This window comes from Pyxicephalus adspersus, chromosome 2 (genome assembly GCF_032062135.1).
Source record: "Pyxicephalus adspersus chromosome 2, UCB_Pads_2.0, whole genome shotgun sequence".
NCBI lineage: Eukaryota > Metazoa > Chordata > Amphibia > Anura > Pyxicephalidae > Pyxicephalus > Pyxicephalus adspersus.
The window spans coordinates 90,864,326-90,883,876 of record NC_092859.1 but is presented as its reverse complement, the minus strand read 5'-3'; the positions used below and the strand labels follow the sequence as shown (position 1 = coordinate 90,883,876).

At 38.6% G+C, this 19,551-nt stretch overlaps 1 protein-coding gene across 1 annotated transcript in view; it reads left to right on the top strand.

Moving 5' to 3' along the window:
- Nucleotides 1-1,509: 1,509 nt before the first annotated feature.
- Nucleotides 1,510-19,551, top strand: part of ANO6 (anoctamin 6) — a 53,588-nt gene continuing 35,546 nt past the window's right edge. The window contains exon 1 of the mRNA XM_072401451.1: nucleotides 1,510-1,810. Coding sequence (XP_072257552.1) covers nucleotides 1,744-1,810 — 67 coding nt within the window. The 5' untranslated portion in view covers nucleotides 1,510-1,743. The remainder of the gene's footprint in view (nucleotides 1,811-19,551) is intronic.

Below are 19,551 nucleotides of genomic sequence, written 5' to 3'. Positions count from 1 at the left end.
TGCAATGGGAATCGTAGTTTTGGTGAGAAGCTCCCTAAAGGTTAATTACTTCTGCACTCACTACAGTTTCCTCATTAGAGCAGGGAATGTACACCAGCTGATTATAATGAATCAGACACTCCTATTCAATACATGGTGCAAAATACATGGAGGAACACACAACTGAATCTGCAACAGTTTGTTTAAGTTTGTTCCTTGCCATTTACATAGATCACCCAGAGGGATTGCTTTTTTTTTCAATACTTTAAACAGAATCTGTTAATAATGAAAAAAAAAGCTGCTGCAAGATTAAGTTTGGGTGGCTGGAGGTAACTGCACATACCACACTGGCTCCACAACGCTGTATTTGTAACTGGATGCTGTGTAATTTAATATATATATATGACTATAAGTTTAATAATAATAATTAGCTGAAGAAAAAAAGGCAATTCTTTTGCATTGAAGGAGGATGTTTTGAGGCTAAGCCCTTATTATGGCATATTGCTATTGCCAACATTTTCTTCTTGAAGTGTATCTGTAGCCAGTGTGTGAAGTTGATCTTCTTTTGTTGTTTTGGATAGAATCAGAATAGATTTAAACACCTGTCGGGTTGTAACACCATTAAAGCACCTATCCAGTAGGAAACTGGTCCCCAGGATAAGAAATGAATGGGAATCTTTAATACAGAACGTTATTCTTTTTATTTCTTTATGCTAGAACCTCTGCAGGCTTTTTTATTGTTGTCTGTTTCCCTGTTTTAGAATTGGGAGAATATGGGATCTATGAAGACAGCTGATGAATGTCAGAGTGCTCCTATTCACTAATGAAGAGGTCAATCAGTGGTTATTAGGCCATTAACCACTTGGCATCTGCAGCCTATACATGCTGAAGAATGGTCTGTATGTAGTTGTCTCCTAAATTCTGTATAAGTGTTCTGAGTAATTGCTGTGGTTTGTGGTGACCTCTTCTCCCCAACTAATATAACTATGTATAAGGAATAATAAAACCTAACAATCTCTAAGTGAACATGAACTCCCCTTCAACATGAAAAAGATGATCCTGCAAAGTTTTGTCTTTTGGTGAGATCCTGCACTCCTGCCCTGACTATTAGGGGTGTCACTAGTAACAAGTATTACAGAGGGTGATCAAACACCACTAACCTCCAGATAAACACTGAATTGGGGATTACTTGGGTCTGAGATACAGAAAAAAAGATCCCCTCTCTGCTCTCCCTGGGTCAGTGATCAGCCTGCAGCTAACAGATCTTTGCAGCAGGGATTGTAGTACAGGACTGGTCATGTCTGCTGGCACAGAGAGCCAGAACTGCTGAAGAATGCCAAATAATCTCCCCCCTTGTGTACAATCTGTATTCTATTCTCCATTAGTATGCACCCTGTAATCTCCACACTCCCTGTATATGATCTGTACTCCTCTCCCCCTCTGTATACGATCTGTACTCCTCTCCTCCTCTGTATACGATCTGTACTCCTCCCTGTGTACGATCTGTACTCCTCTCCCCCTCTGTACGATGTTGGCCCAGGTCCTCCTCCATCCCCCATACCCTGTGCCCCGTGCAGTGTGCATGCAGAGATAAGTGCTGTGTGTGTGTATCGGTGAAGTTGTGCTGTGTGTAGCAGTCTGTGCAGAGCCCTCCCATGCAGGCGGCTGAGCAGACAACACCCTGAAGAAAGTTGTCACCGAGGATTGCAGCTCCCATCCCGCCCAGCTACAGCCCGCTTCTCCGCAGCAGGTCACACCGGCAGCATGGCTTTCCCGAACGATGAGACGGCTCTGGAGCTGGACGAGGTGTCAGAGGACGGGGAGATGATAGGTGAGCGCTTACCATGGCCCCCATTATAGCCCCCACACACCCCAGTCCTGTGCTCAGCCTGATATGGAGGAGGGGGTGATGGGGGAGCACTGCTTGTCACAGCTTTCATTTCTGCTGTATTCACCTCACACACAAGTTTCACCCAAATACCCAGAGCGCTCACATTTCATCGCTGTAACTCCTCACAACCTGGCGCATTCACTCAGCTACAATGGCAGGGTGTTCTTTCACTCAGCTCCCCTACACACATAGACACTGAAGTTCCTCAGGTCTCTGGCTTGGTAGCCATTATGCACCTGGGGGCTAATGGACCTATTTATGTCCTGCAATGGTTTCATTGTATTATGGACAACTTTACAATGGCCAGCCCAGAGCTACATGTGTTCTATTCACAATTTACAGTTCTATTGTACAACTAGAGCAACAGCCAAAGTGTGTTGGATACCCATACCCCACACTGTCTGTGGTGGTAGCACCCTGTGTCCCTCTTGCTATTGTTGCACACACACACACTCCCTGCTGTGGTTGTACCCTGTGTCCCCGCTACCCACTGTGTTTGCACCCTATGCAATCCCACTACCTGTAGGAGGGAAATGGTGGGACCACAGAAAGGAGGTGCAGACATCCAACTTGTGGCTTTAGCTTCATAAAAGGGCAAAGACTGGTTGCAGTGGGGGGTATAGTTGTATTTAATATTACATTTACCCAGTGTCAGCCAGACAATGTCACTTTAAAGCCAAACTCCCACCAAAATGTGATATAGTTATAGGGCAGGAAGAGTGAGAATACCAAAGTTTGTATTTCTGTCTGTATTCTGTTCCTGCAATGGTTCTAGGAGATGAAATGTGAAGGTGCTGGTGTCATAACTACAGCAAGTCACAGAGAGCAAGGAAAACCTTACAGATGTGACTTCCCTATAAAATGGATTTGTTTTTGTTGTTGTGCTACCATGTGATAGATATTTCCTTACTTCCTGTCATCGTAATGTTGTGTTGTTGGGACAGGAAGCAAGTACAAATCTCCCCAGTGGAAACACAAACAGCAATTAAATATTTTTCTTCCACTTTTTTTAATAAGTTGTGGTTGGAGTTTGTCTAGCAACTGTTTCCCTGCTCGCATATAGAGAAATCATTTCTAGCTCAGGATTTCCTAGTTTATAAACTACTACTAATGACTATATAACACTGCTCACACCTACGAGGGGGTGCTGAGAAGTTCCTGGCTTTGCCCAGAAAGAAGTGAGCCAGAGTTATGAAATAACACATTTATTCAACATATTCCCCCCTGAGACTGATGCACTTGGTACAGCATATTTGCAGTCCTTTGGTTGGGACACAAACCAGCACTCAGCAGCATCTTTGACGTCAGAAATGTCCTCAAAACATTGCCCCTTCAGGTGTTTCTTCAAATCTGGGAACAAATAATGGTCCGAAGGGGCCAGGTCAGGTCAGTAGGGGGGATGGTGGACCAATTGGAAACCCAGGGTGTTCCATTTGGCAGCCACAACGTGTGCGCGGGTGCATTGGCCTGCAAAAAAAGAATCACTTTGGTCAACTTTCTACAGCGTTTCCTCTTAATTGCCTCCTTCAGCTGGTCCAGGAGGTTAGCATAATACTGTCCGGTGATACTAGAGCCCTGAGGTAGTCAGTCCACCAACAGAATACCGTCTTTGTCCCAGAAAACGGACGCCATGACTTTTTTGGCCGATTTCTGGGTTCAGAAGACCCGCTGTGGCGCCATTCCTTTGACTGTCCCTTGGTTTCAGGATCATAAGAGGTGGCTTTGGCAGGTTACTGAGACAGAACTTGAATAGCCTGAGTGCTGGTAGTAATAGATGTGGAGCCAAGTTTCATCCTCAGTCACTAACCTAGCCAAAAAATTTTGTGCAGCTGCAAAATGGGCCAAAACGGCTTTTTCGGGTGACATTTCGGCACCCACTTCACTGAAAGCTTGTCTAGGATAGTGGTGATAACAAACCCAATACACTCTCGTGAGATGTCAAGTATCTGGGCTATCTTTTTGCGGATATTCGCCGGTCCTCAATCAGCTCATGGACAGCATCGCAGGTTGGGGGCGCACACTGCGGGGCTCATCTTCAACGGTGAAATGCCCAGTCTTGAAACGAGATATCCAGGTTTTGACAGTGCTGTAGGAAGGACACTTCTCCCTCAGTGTTTGTGACATCTCAGTGTGAATGTCCTTTGCTGGAGAAACAAAAACTTCATGACAGTCCGTAACTCCAAGGACATGAAACTTGCTTGTGCCTCTGCCATCACAGCTTCTCACTTAAAGAAAAAACAGTTTTAAGAATCGCAAAGACCTGATATTTGCACAGTTACATACTAAGATAGAAGGGGGCAAAGCCAGGAACTCCTCAACACCCCCTCGTATAGTCAGAGGCACATTTATTCCTCCTTTAGATGCTGTCCTCAAGCCTTTAACACCTCAACCACAACCTGCACACTAAAGACGTGTGTTCTTCCAGTCACTGCTTCCTGCTTTGTGTAGAGCTGAAATGAAGGGCCCAGATGCTGATACTTGCATTTCTTTACTTATGCTACATTGTCTCCATAGGCTGCGCATTTTAGGAGATGTAAGGTTTTATACTGCTAACGGATCTGTGTGTATAGGATTGTGGAATAGAAAGATTCTCTTAAAGCAGAATTTTAAATAAAATTTAAGCCAAGTTATATGTCTTACCCTTGTTTGATTCATAAAAAAATTCTGACTTTCTAACCAGAGGTTTTCAGATGTCTGGATATATTATTGTGTGTGGTGGCTCGCACAGCGGTTTTCTCAGCATAAACCATTGCACGCTCCTTTTAACTGCAAGTTGCTATATAAGTTTAAATGGTGGTCTGCACTTTAACGAAGAAGTCCGCTTGGCAAAAAGTCCTGACAGGCAGGTTTTTTTTCCTGGCCAAGGAGATTATCAATTATCTGTCTGCCTGTCAGGACCTTTTTTTTTTTTTCTGTGTACACTGAGCCACACAGGCAAGAGACACTGCCGCTGTCAGAACTGGTGAAAGGGGTGGCTTTGGCAGGTAAGTGAGCCAGAATTTGAATAGCCTGAGTGCTGGTAGTAATTTATATAGTTTAAGTTGGGGGAGGATTACAAAAGCGTGTATGTATGAGAGGGGGGGTCCAGGAAACGTTGCATGGAGCAGTTTTTGGTAGAACCCTTATCTGTGGTGTGATGCTTGCATCTGTCCTACAGCTTGTATGCACACTCTACTAAAACTCATGTGTTCCCACTCCAAGTATCAGAATTCAATAAGTGAATTATATGAGATATATTTATTTCCCTAGTGTTTGAACTTGATGGTCATTTTTCAACTTGACTTACTATATAATTATAAATCCAGAGCTGGGAAGCAGTTTATTGGCTGCCAGCATTGAATCGTATTGGCTTTTCTTTCCCCTTAGAATGAGAAAGTAAAGTAAAAGTATATGCTGCCGGGGGCGGGGAATCTGCATTTAGTAGTCATCAGCTTCAATACAGTGTCTTGTCTATTTTGCTTTAATGGTCCCTTACGCATAGCAGGTACAACACACAGCAGGGAAAATCTACTTTGCAATTTGTGTGCCAACATTTGGAAAGTATTGGTGTCTGTAAGCACTGCCTTTACAATCTGATCTGTGCAATCTCTGATATTCATATGTTGTAAAGATCTACATGATCAGATTTACATCAAATGGATTATGCAGCTTTGATAACACATAGCAATTTTAAAATAGGGTATGCATCAATTCTACAATAAGATTGTAATGTGTGTTCAGGTAAACAATAAGATATATTTTAATAAATATGTATATTTTGTAATGCCAATCAGGGAACCTAGTCATACATTCCGAAATACAAACCGCAAAATACATCCAAAGAACTGTTATAAACAAATGTTTCAATATTTCTAGACATATGATAATACCTCTCACAGGGGAACAAAGTGCCTTATTCCCAAAAATCTAACCCCAGTCTAGAATAAAATGCAATACGAATTGTGCTCTTTATTGCTTATATAGTTATCCTGCCTGCCTTTGTCCCAAAGTAATGTCATTTGTGTAAAGAAAGACAATTTCCTCAATTTCTGCTAGTAACAGGCACTGTGTATGGTCAGGTTATATCCTGTACATGTGGCAAAAAAGAATTCTGTTGCTTACTGTATGATAATCTTCTAGGCAATGACCTTCTGGTTTGTTTACTTAGCATTTTCTCAAATTAGTAAATTGCCTACAGCAGGCTAGTGAAGTCCGGCAGTAATTATGTATATTTTACAAAGACATGCTAATCTTCCTGGTTTTGTTAGGAGCTTGCCTATCCCTTCCCTGCTTTCCTTTAGTGGTCAAAATTAAAGTCACCCTTCATAGCAGTTTACGCTTCACCCTAAAAATTTGTTCTAATTCCCAATGAAATACAGCAGTTCACTGTCTAGTATATCTGTGTGCCTAGGCACTCCTATGCCTACAACATCAAAGTTGTCATTATTGTGAGATCCCCAAAGCATTACAGTCTCTGCTAGATTTGGAGATGTTACTACTATACTGCTCACTGTTCTCTTTCCTGAACATAAAGACACCAAGTCCTGCCTGTGATAAGATGGCCGCCTACACATAGAGAACAATGCGAGTGAGTAATTGGGAAAGGATCAGCTGTAAGGAGACCACAGGCTATACTGGCAACTAGTTCATTTCCCTTTGCCTGCCCTTTTTTCAGCACAGCATCAAGATTTTAGTTCTTCTTTTAATGTATTCAAAAAATATTCGTATGGTTCATAACCCAAGAACCAGAAATGTACTACTAATGCAAACTATAGGTGTGTTATCTCTAATGTACGATATTCAGAGGAATTCCAAGCAGCTGAACTCCTCCTAGTAATCTGAGAAGTTTGTGGGAATCCCGTTATACCACAACTCAGAACTGTGCAGTGTCCTCGGGAAGTGGTTTCTTTGATTAAAGTTCAGCTGTTTTATATATATCCAGATATGTGCGCTGAATAAAGAAGTATACTAGTTGTTCAGGTCTCTTAGTAGCACACATTTCCTGTAATCTGTTAAAATCAGTGACACAATGAGTTGACAAAATAGCACTGAAAAGTTCACATTCTGAGACACAATGGTTTTTTGTTTCCTGTTATACTTTCAATTTCCATTTCAGCAATATATAACAAATTCTGACATAACAATCAGTTCACTGTATGTTCTCCTAAAGGATGCAAGCTATCATTGTCAACTCCATTTCTTCAAAAATAAAGGGCCTGATTTAATAAAGCTTTTCAAGGCTGGAGAGGATGCACTTTCATCAGTGATCTAGCAAACCTGGAATGGATTTCCTAAAAGTCATTTGCTATTTGTTAGCAAATGTTTTGAATCCTGGATCAGATCCATTCTAGTTTTGCTGGATCACCCAGCTGCAATGATGAAAGTGTATCCTCTCTAGACTTGGAGAGCTTTCAATAAATCAAACCCAAAGTGTCTATATTTTCAAGGGCTTTCTGTTTTTACCATCAAATTTTTCTGTACCATATTGATTCCACTAATGCCAATCCCACATATCATAACTGAGAATTAATTTACAGAGTATATCTCAAATTGAGGATCTTCTTAAGGTAACCAAAATGTACTGCTTCTTAACCCCCCCTAGCGGTATTCCCGAGTGTGATTTGGGTGTATTTTACATGCTAAAAGCGGGGGTCACACTTGGGGTCGCTAAAAACATAAAACAAACCCACTTACCTTGTTCCGTTGGTGTCCCCCCATGTCCTGCTGGTCCCTGCAGGTCCTCCGGACACATCTTCTTCCTTCGATCCTCAGCCGCCGACTGCAGAAACGTTCTCCGGGAAGGTGGCGTCGGTGCAGGCGGGAGGAGCGGCGGGAAATTCAAATAATTTTGTATTGCATTCAATACAAAATAGCTGTATTGAGTCCAATACAAAGAAATCTTTACATAATATATATAATTATAATTTAAATATATTATACATGCTTCTGTACAGGTATATTACAGTTTCACAATTTTTAAATATATTTTTTTACCAGATTTTTGTGGGGTTTTTTATTTAAAGTTTATTAATAAATTTATTAAATATTGGACATATTTTGGTGAGTTATGCCTAAGAATTATAGGCCTACAATGTAAAATAAATTTCCATGCAAAAAATTGTAATGCTTTTTGCATGAAAATACGAACGGAATTAGAATAGAATATATAGAATAGAACAGAATTATAGAATATATATTGATATTAAAGCAGCACTAATTGTTTTGTTTGATTGTTTATTACAACTACTCTAATGGTGCTTTTAGACATTGACATTCTGCCAATCCAGACAAAAGCTGCCAAATAGAGAGAGAAACTAATGTCTATTGGACCCAGGCAGACTCTGCTTAATCAAGGTTTTCCAGCATTGGTTAGCAAAGTCCATACTTCATCAATTATTTTATAGACTTGGTCTCCAGTCCTAGGGCAGTTAGTCCATGCCTGCACCTCTACCACTTTCTGTTATCTGTGGTGGCCATAAATATATCTTCTCATGAGGCCGAAAAAGTTTAACTGAACACAAGTTAGAAAAATACTTCTACCATACTTAACATGAACAACTCTATTAGCACATCAAAGCTTAAATTGCTACTGGAATATTTAGTGTCTGACAATTCTATCTTTGTTTTGCCTGTTGTGGATCATTTTGCCAGCTGTTACATTACCATAGGTGAGCTGAAACACCCTAGTGAAGTATTGGCTAGGTACAGATAGAGCCACAGTGTGAGTTTTGAGGTATAGGGGACCAAATCAAAAGATTTTACCAAGAACTTTCCCATTTGATGACCCAACTATGTCAGCTGAGCTATTGGCATCCCCAGCTGAATTAGGACCAGATGATGTTTAGGTTTCAGGGAGTCTAATTATTGTATCTGCATTTTACAAAATATTTTATTGAGATGAGAAGTATATTGATATGAGAAGTAAGTCATATATATAAAAATATAAAATTAAGAAAAAAAAGTTAGGCATTCTTCCACAATTGACATCATCTGCTGTTTTGTATCACAATTTTTAGTACATAAAGCTACGATTAGCAATTTATATTTATCAGAAGAGTGACAGAAAATAAAAACTGTAGTGTTCTCGTGGTGGTCAGTGGATTATTATCTGAATAAACATGGACCCTCTTACATTGATGGTTAGTGGGGAATGATCCCCTTACCAGTGGAGAAGTATCACCTTACAATGGTGGTTAAAGGAAAAGGATACCCCTTCAGTGGTTGTTAGTGGGAGAGAGGTTCAGGTACAAGAATGGTTAGTGGGAAGAGTGCTCCTTTGCTTTGATGATCACTGCACCATCACACTGCTGGGGCCCTGTACATTCCTCCTGCCTAAACACCTTCCCTTTACCTCCCTGCCTTGTTTAATATTGTAGAGCCTAACGTGATCACTACAAACATCCTACTCTTTGTACTCTTTGAGTTAGGTGAAGGAAAATGTTACTAGGAAAAATATAGGAAGCTGCTTTCAATGACTTCCCTCTTCAAATTCCTCCATCCTAACTTTCTCAGGCACAGCTTGAATCTGTGGCCTCCAGGTCAACAAGCATGCTGGAAAACACATGAGGGGAAGTCAGAACATTCAATTTTCATATTTGTTCTTAAGCAGTAACAGTAAATTTTTAAAGATTTGAAATGCTCATTTCATATACTAATTACAACTCTTTCTGTAAAACCTAACTCTAACAACCCGCCTATCTCAGTGTTCCTATTGGTTCCTAATTATACTGACATTATTATAAACTATTCTCATTATAGTCTTTCTGTTGATTTTTTCCGCTTTTGGCGTGTTGTGTTTTTATTCAGCAATATTTTTTTTTCTGCTCCCATAATTATTATTTTAATGTAAGTCTGTACTGAGAAAATATGGAAGCTGTCCCTAGGGATCTCTGCTAAAAATGAGTTTCCTTGACATAATGCTAAACTGGTGGTTTTGGTTCCTTGTTTTATGGAACAAGCTTTGAATTTACCTTGAAATTCCTGAAGCCAGGGACCATTAACTAGTATTCTTGAGTAGCCCCATATTTCTCTCACACAAATTTATTTTTTTAATATATACCTGGACCTAACAAGACTTAATATGTACCTGGACTTAAAGAGCAGTAAATGACCTTGACCAGCCGGGATTTATGAGGAAACAAAACATGATTTTAGATATGCTGGTGAAGGTTACTACAAGATGCCTTAAAATCTCTGACCATCTACTTGACCACCTCTGTCTTGAAGCAGAGTGAAGTAGAGAATGACTGGAACTCCTGTCCACCCCCTAAGGATACAAAATATTTGTCACTGAAGCAGTGTTTCCGTAGGATATAAATGCTACTATTTTATATTTCTAATCTCATACACTACAAAAAAATGCACCTGCCAGATGTGCACACCTGTAAGTTTGGTGATTGCAGCACACATGTTGGTATTACTAGGCATGCCAAAAAAAGCACAATAATACTAGGACCACTTGTGCAACTTTAAAAACTCATATAGTTGTAACTACACCTTTATTGTTCTATAGATACTTTAAAATACTTTGGCAGTTTTAAGTAAACATTATGGCCAATTCACACTGGTAGTGAGGATTTGGTGGATTTACTGCTTCCTCGTGCCAGGAAACGCTGCTTGGGAAGACACTATATCTCTGAGCGTCAGCCCCAATAGGCAATGAATCGGAGCCACAGTGGGCAGTACTGCTAGGTAAATGTTCTAGTGATTGCAGAGAACCACACAAAATCACACACTGAAGAACCAGGTGCATCATGCCCTTTGACCTAAAACATGCAATAGTTCTGAAACTTGAAAACTGTTGACAGTGATGCAGAGTTCCCACAGAAGTGTGGGCTCAAGTCTTAAGTTCTACGTTAGGGCCCATAGGTCTGTAGCTATCCCATTTCTTGTTCCATATCCAATATTGCCATCAGAGATAACCTATCAACCAGATTTTTATAATTAAATAATGTCAGCTCACTTATTTCTTTTTAACAGGTTCTTTTTAATAGTTTAACAACTTGTGATTTAAAAGTATGTGCACATTTATAGTGTTATTTGGGTACTTTTGGTTGTATATGCCGGTATGACTAAATATCTTTTATATTGCATACTTTTTGCACCTGGCCTGACTTGTGCGCCTTAACGCATTTCTAGAATAATTGTTTCTTTATTCAATGCAACATAGTACACAAAGATAAATTAGGACAGCTTCTGTGGCCTTGGTTGGACTCCACCTGTTTGCTGTACAATTGGTTTTGTTTTTTTGTTTGCACCATTACATTGTACAGTAAGTTTGCCTGAGAAATACAAATGTAACTATATCCACCTAGAAGTCAAACAAAGCGATGATCCTCTTTGCTTAAATCAAGGACAGTGTGTAATTATTTGAAATATTTGCATTGTATGCTCCATCTAGATCATACATTATTTACTTTTTTAGTGTTTTTAGCAATGAGGTTTCACAATTTGCTACAGAAGCTTGTTGTTGCCACGTGTACCTTTTTACAAGCTTCTGTAGATACTAATTGATAATCTTTAGTTCTCAACTTTTTACCAGTCTGTCCCCTTGTTGTAAGGCTTCGAAAGGTTGAGATAAGATATACTGTAATACCTCTAAAATGATGTTCAGAAGCGCTGTTTACTGGAGAAACTGCTTGCCACTTGTGGCTGTCATTTTAGAGGATGTTTTACTTTCATTGGGGCAGCATACCACCCGAAGGCCAACAAATACAATAAACTGTACAAAATCTATCAGAACAGATGTAACAAGATGTAGCATAGAATAAAATCGCCAGAGCGAGTATAGTAAAATATATTACATATAAAATTGAGTGGGTTTTAAAAAAGTGTTAAACTGACTCAGTAAATCTATGTCTGTGTACGGAAATGTAGTTTATGGGGTGCTACAGATATAGGGCAAATAAATAAGAGGACAAAAAAATTGATGTTCTGCATTCATGTCTGAACCAGACTATCAGGCCTTGGAGAAAGAGGTAGTTTGGTGCTGCAATGCCAAGTTTTTCACGGAACTGAAGTGTTCATATATTTCTTTGCTCTCTTACCTCCAGCTGTGACTAGGTGCTCCATGTGCATAGTACTATCCACTCCACCAAGCCGCTAAGCTACAGTTGTTGGGGTGGTTTGCTTTTAATGGACAGGAATTAACATCTGTGCTGCATTCTATTAAAACTACTACTTTCCAAAGTGACTGCGGTCCTCTAGTTCCTGTAGGGTTCGCTACCATTAAATTGGCAAACTTCATGGAACCCTTAAAAGTGCAGAACAGATTACTAATCCTAAATGCAGAAAATGGCAAAAAAGTGTTGTAAACAACAGTAAAATACCCACTGTAAAGTGACTTCATATCGTTTCTTAATTTGGTTTTATTAAGGCTACTTAAAGAGGAATTAATGCGCATGCTAACCCATGCACTACTTGCATCAAAATTTGACAGCTGGGCTGCGGTCAGGCATGTAAGAGCATGTTTTTGCAGAGCAGACATCGCCTGTCCCTTTCTGCAAAAACCACCTTTAGTGAACTGCCAATTTATATTCAGCAGCAGATACAAGATACATCTAGATCTTTTTCATAACTTCTTAGGGCTATAACCTTGTGTACAGGTACTTCCTGGATTTCATACAAAAATGTTTAACTGTAGTTATGCTAATAGTTTAAATGTATTGGTAATCTTGTCCAAATGGAAATTACATACCATTTTAATAGTTCACTGGTCACTAGCAGCTAGCTAATGTGGTCAGACCTGTTTTGTCTGTGGGTCATGTTTAGCACAAATCAAAAGCATAGAGGAGGTGAATGAAAAATATTAAACGCATGGTATTATACTGTACTATACTGTACTATTCAGCTAGCCTAACCAGCTCAACATATGTAGGCACAATTTAGGAAACCCTGTTTAGAGCAGAACTGCAGCATTGTCATGTAAAGGAAAGTGTTTACTACTAATGTTAACAAACTTACAGTTAAAGTAGCTGTATCTGTACCGACAATGACGTTGGGGATATTTTTGTGCCCTGGGGTCTGTTTCTTTATGTGAGGAAGCTCATACATGACATTTAACTATGGAATGAATACTCTAGAAAGTATCGTTCTTACTTTACCACACCCATTTTTAACACAATTTGTTAATGCATAAAGGTGACTTTTTATTTCAAGCCACAGGGATTTGAAACAAACCTGCCACACTAGAATAATAATAGTTAGCTTGTGTTTAAAGGTACAAGTCAGCAACTTGCTTGGTGTTGAAGATAAGGTCAACATAGGTCAAGAGCCTGAATCAGTAAAACCAAGTCAGCTATGACAGCTCTAATAATTCTACCGGTTCCCAACTTATTAGGTGCTCTATGTACAACAGATATCTCTCAATGTTCATACTGAATACTACTGGAAACTGTTAAAGTATACGGTAAATTCGTATGCTATGCTTGAGCCTGTCATTAAAAATGGCCTTGTTTGCCCTCTGTGTAGAAAACATTATCCCTAGCATTAACTTTACTAATAATTGTAGATTGTATAATTAATTTGTGACATGTCTATTACCATAGGGAGAATGTCTAACTAGTAAAGAGACAAGAAGCCATATAGAGATGACTGTTCTACAATAACAAGCTTGCGTGTGTGTCTTTGTCTTTGCATGTATCCACTGAGAATGCAATACACCAATCATCATTAGGACTAAGTCATGCCTAATTTGTGTACTGTTCTGTATAGGTGTTAAAACAGTAAGTTTAGATTGTGAGCTAGAATACATCACATCTATTGCATGATATTTTGTATTGTTGTTCTGCTATCTAGAATGGAATTTTGTTGCATTGTTTAATGTAAGTATGGCTTTCAGTGTTCTTTGATATAGGAGACTTCAAAAAGGTGTCCGAATATACTACTACACCTACTTCACATGCAGCATGTGAAAGGTACAAAACTGTTTCAATTTCATTCCTAAAAAGCTTTCTGTTTAGTAATCTCTAGAAGTATGCTGACAGCTGTCACAAACAAACCTCCTTTATCCTATAATGCATGATAAAAATGACAATACAGGCAAACTGGAAGCAATGACAAATACATCTGTACAGCCGTATTTCATATTTCTAAAAAGAATTACAGGTCTTTAGTCTGAAGATAAAGTGCTTAATACTATATTTTTTTTAGTTTTATAAATACATATTTGCATATTACCATTTACCACAGTAAATGTATGTAGTGGTTTTATTCCTGCAGTTCATTTACTTGTGATATACTAAAATTCTAAAATGTACCTGTATACCTTCACCCTTTAACTATGATCCTGCAGGCTCTGCCTTATTTTTTTATTTTTATATTTTCCAAAATTGCATTTTAAGGAGACACCAGTGGTCCTAAAATGACCTTTTTTGGAAATTGTTTTCAAATGTTTAATTTTCACTCTATGTTCTCTTGACTCAGTGGCTAGCTCTCACTTTGCAGCACTCTTTGCAGGTTCGAATGTTGGGCAGGACACAGTTTGTGTGATTTGCCCTTTTTACCATGTTTGTGTGGGTTTTTATTTTTGCACTCTGGTTTTCTCCCACATCCTAAAAACTATGTTGACTATGTTAAGGACATTGGATTGTTGGCTCCATTGAGGGACAATTGCTTTCATGGCTGTGGACTGTAAAATGCAGCACGATATATTAGCAATATGCAAGCAGGCAGGTCATTTATTGCAGAAGAGATAGGCGATGTCCATTCTGCGATAAAATAGATGTACCTGCCTGATCTCTCTTGCCCTTGATTTCCATTTTCACCCAATCCCTTTCTGGGTTCTGGTTCTTAAGGTGTCTTGATTGGCTAGACTAGAATAATGTAATTTCTGTGCATGCGCAGGGGACTTGAAATACCGAGATACATTGTACTCTGAGCTGTGCATTAAATGTGATCATATATTTTTTTATTTGATATGGTTGGTGTAAGTGGTGTTTTACATCTGTCTGGGGTTCAGCTTTAACTCTTTCCATTCATGTTTCTGGTGATACCTGTCAGATATCTCTCCAAAAACAATGGGGTAATATGGGGTATAATGCAAAGCAAGATGTTTGTAGTCTATGCAGTCAGTTTTTTCCATTACATGAATCTGCAAAAAAAATTGCAGAACTACTTTGTTTGCAGAATTATTACTCATCATGTGTTTGTAGAGATCACATGTAGAAATTTTACTTACATTTCTGTGTTTTTAGAGATCAGATGGAAGTATTAGAAGTATTTCTGACTAGTGGATTCCCAAGCTTTAACCTAAAACATCTGGTCAGAGCAGAATCTGTGTTGATATCATAACTTGCATTCCTCAAACTAGTGTGTTTTTTTCACCACAAACACTCGGTTCTTAAACTGTATTTGTAACTGATATAAGGAGTGGCTATATTTAGAATTTTTAAATATAACTGAATAAGGCACACGGAGTAATGCCTGGAGATATTGTTAAGCTAATAAATGTCAATTAGAAGGCTGTAATAAAGCAGGCACTGTAGGAAAATCTTCCAGAAAACGAGAAGCCTGATTTCTTTCTGGGAGTGACAGCATATGGGCTTCTGCCAACAATTCCTGATTCTAGCATTGACATGAGTGAAGATCAGACTGGAAAGCTTCAGTAAGGCATAATAATGTTGTACTGATTAGAAGAAGTGGCAAGAATTGCAAACATGCTCTACATTTTCTACCTTTTTTTCAGAAAGGGATTAAAGCTTCATGTATGGCACTAACACTCACTGACGTTGATTTGTGCATTGCTGTGGTGCAATGCAAGTGCATTGTCTTAATTTATTGGGATTCCAATTAAAATTATTGGTGCTATAACACATTTTACAATTTGGAATATAACAGCAACATATGTTAGGTGCGTTACTGGACATTGCATGTATTACAGCACAGAATATAACAACACAAATAAGGTATGTAAATGGACCCTTAGGCAAGAATTATTTTAGAAAATGTTTATTGTCCATTTTTTATTTCTATCCAAGGCTACAGGTAATGTAATGTAGCTTATGCTTTCTCTGCACATGGTTAGTTTCTGACAGTGTGCATTGGAAGTTGCAGCAAGTCAGATAGAACCCGCCTTCTTTCCTTGCTGGTGGACATACAACAGCATCTAGCACTTTCCTCCCGAGCCTTGCTGGCGCTTTTCAGTCAATGGATTTTAGTCCTTTAAATTATGGATGGTCATCATTACATGTGGATATTACCTGGGGTAGTCTTCATGAATCGGGGTGCTATGATGTTTACAGGCACCCTCCCCACCAAATTAAGAAGTTCTAAAATAAGTTATGTAACTCTGTAATGAAAACAGCAAGATTTTATTTAAATATTTATTTTTATATAAATATAATTAGCATGTTAATAGGAAGCAAGAGCCAGAGAATAAAAATGGTAAAGGATTAAATGTCAGCTTTGATGACTTCCTTTTGGGTGCTCTGCTTTTCTTGTTGATTCTTAGTAATGGAATAAGCCTATTATTACCATATATTTGCTGAAGCTTTTCATATGGATATACAAATATTGGTATGTGTTCTTGGGAACCAAGCATACAGTGTAGTTTTGTCAAAGGAACAGCAGGTCTAAACTTCAGGTCTATTCTGATTGTACAGATCTAGCTGATATTTAGACCTAGACAATGTACAAGATTTGGCCATTCAGGGAATGGAAGCGTCTAAAATGTAAGTTGCCAGAATCACTTGTAAACTAATTTTCTCTATGTCTGACTAGCCTTGTTTGGTACATGCTAGGAAAATGGGTGTTTAGTGTGTTGTTTGCCTTGCTAGAAATCAGAACTAAGTATATGAAAGGCGAACAGTAAGTTTAGAGCTTGGGACATTAGCTGGAACACACTTATACACAGTTAAGGAGAATATTTCTGAACAATTATGTTTTTAGCTTATTCTGGCCCTTGTAGTACAGCAGCATACAGGAGCCCTGCTACCTTCTGCGCACTGATTGCTGTGTACTTTAGTGACTGGTATGCAACTATATGTAATTAAATAAGCCACCTTACTGAATCCAGCTGCAGGTGAGAAAGTGTTAGATTTTGTCTCAGAGAATCCAGAGATATCAGTAGCTTTAGAATGGACTTCATCATGTAAAGGAATTGTATTGTGTTACAGAAATATCAACAATACAACTGCTTGGAGTTGGATTTTTCTGCTTGGAGTGGGATAAAAAATTGAGGAGCTATTCCGGACCTATTGGTGATCCACAGCATTTTGCAGTGGGCCCTACTGTGTGCCAATGGGAGAGGTTGGAAATCAATTTTTTCTGCAGCATGGTTTCCAAAAATGACAAGTTGCTTTTTGCCTGTCATTGTAATGTAAAGATTTGCACTGCAGCTTCATGCAAGGCTGGTTACCTGTGGTTTGCTGCTCCTGGGTGCACAGTAGTGATTTGCCCCAAACTCCTGTTTGGTTTCTCTAATAGAGAGATTTCCCCTTATTCGTGTCAAACTATCTACAATTTACAAGACTTCCTGTCGGGGAAACTCTTCAATAGCAAAAACATTATTTTCTTAGTAAATAGGAGAAGACTAGCACCAATAACATATTTTTATTTGTCTGTGTCCATGCTGCATTTTTGTCACTTCTTATGGTAGATCTGTATAGGAGAAGTCAGTTCCTGTAGTTTTAATCTTTTCCCACCATATCCAAACCAAGAAACATTTTGCCCTATGGGTCACATTAAGGAGATGCACTTCCTATCCTGTAAGCTGAACAAAAAGTGAGAGGATATCTTTTCAATGTGAGGGAAATCTCCACCCCCTTAGACAGCTAAAATAAATACAAGTGTCCTGTTAGAAGAGATCCCCTTTAATCCTGTTCTGGTGGTTTTGCTTCTTACCCTGGTGACAAATAAACCTAAAAATGGTTATATCCCTTCATCACTTCTCATGTTTGGTCTACTTCAGTGATTTCATCAGTATTAGTTTCTTTTTAAAATAAAACTATATAGTGTATAGGAAAAAAGAGACATAGGTCCTTTTTTAACATTATCATTTTAATACATTAAACATTTTGAAAATGTCATGTCACACCTGGAATTATTCTGTTAATAATATTATGGTCAACAGTCATACACACCTGTATTAATGGTTTCTAAACTGGAATTACCTGTTTTTCTTACTGTGTGCTATACATATGCAAAGTTTAGGGTATAGTATTTTGGCATTAGACCATATTCGTTTAGAATTACACTTTCAAAGTAGAAAAATGATTAGATATGCTGGTAAACATCGCTGGAGGTTCAACATGTCTTTCATCTTCCAGCAGCACCGGTTTCCTTTCTGGGGCATCAGTTATCTCATTCAGTTTAGTTACAGTGACACATGGATACATTGGACATTTATTGTGTCACTGCATTTAGCAAGACAGACATATCTACCATACACTTACATGGACAATGGACATAGACAAAGACTTTACAAAATGTTCACCCAGAAATATTAGTTATTTATGCAGTGTAAACATGAATTGTACCTTCCCTTTTTGACATATTTTAGTTCATTAATAAAACTTCACACTTCAGATCAGTTTTGATTAGTAATCATTATCTTTCATTTTAATTGGCCCTTAGAGGCACTGGGGTCAGGATATTGTCAGCTTGTTGTAAATGGATATTGTGAAAACTATGTTTAAATCAATACTATTGTGGATCAAAGATACAGCTAAGCACTAACAATTCTCACACATCTTCAGCATTTTCCCATCCCACTGTTAGGTAGGCATGGACTTCATGAAATTAGCAACTGTGCTGTGGATGCTGTGGACTTAAGGTCCATTCTTATTTGTAAATTGTTTAAACACATGCTACCACAACATGAATGCACCCTGCATAGATCTTTGTGGTCCTAAAACTGTATAACCTCATAATCATCACCCTCGATATTCACAGTACTGCAGATCATAAAAGCAGCACTTGCTGACATGAATTACTTCTCTTAGTATTTTATTATTGATCTTAGCTATTGGCACAATCACAAGCAGCAGGCAATGGGCAGAGCTAGATTCAGAGAATGGTATTTCCTAAGGACCAAAGTAGTGGTACAAAGAGCAAACGACCAAGACAATTATATAATTTTTATTTTATTTTGCATTGTTCGCTTCTCCCTTATGTTTACATGTCCCTTATCCTCAATGCGCTATCACAAAACATGCTTGCTGAAAGTTCTCTTTGTACCTAGTAATAGTTTTATCTGGGAATTCTAATCCCACTGTGTGCAGTACAGTGCAGTTCACTGTGCCTCACATGGTGTACAATACACATTGCCTATTAAGCAATGTCTGATGTTCCCACTTTTGCAGTTTTTTTCAGTTTTCCCAATGCATTGCTGCACACATATCTGTGTTTTTGTGTGCTGCCCCATTCAATGTAATGAATGGCATCAGCATGGCAACAGACAGTTGGCTGTGTGTTGCCATGCAGTGTGGTATAATGCTTGCTGACACACTTTCCATTAGTGGGAACAAAGCCTAACCGTATAAAATCCCATGATGAAATTACAGCTGATTTGTAATTATTTATTGTTTGTCAACTTAGAATAGTTTTTGGTGAAGCTGATGCTAATAATAACTGAAAACCAAAACTTTTTTTCCCTAGAGTCGCTGGAACCCGTCAGATTGTATTTTGTAGATCTACCTACTAGGAGTTATACTCTTTTTCAACTCTTAACACATACACGTACATACAGCACCGTTCTGCTCTAT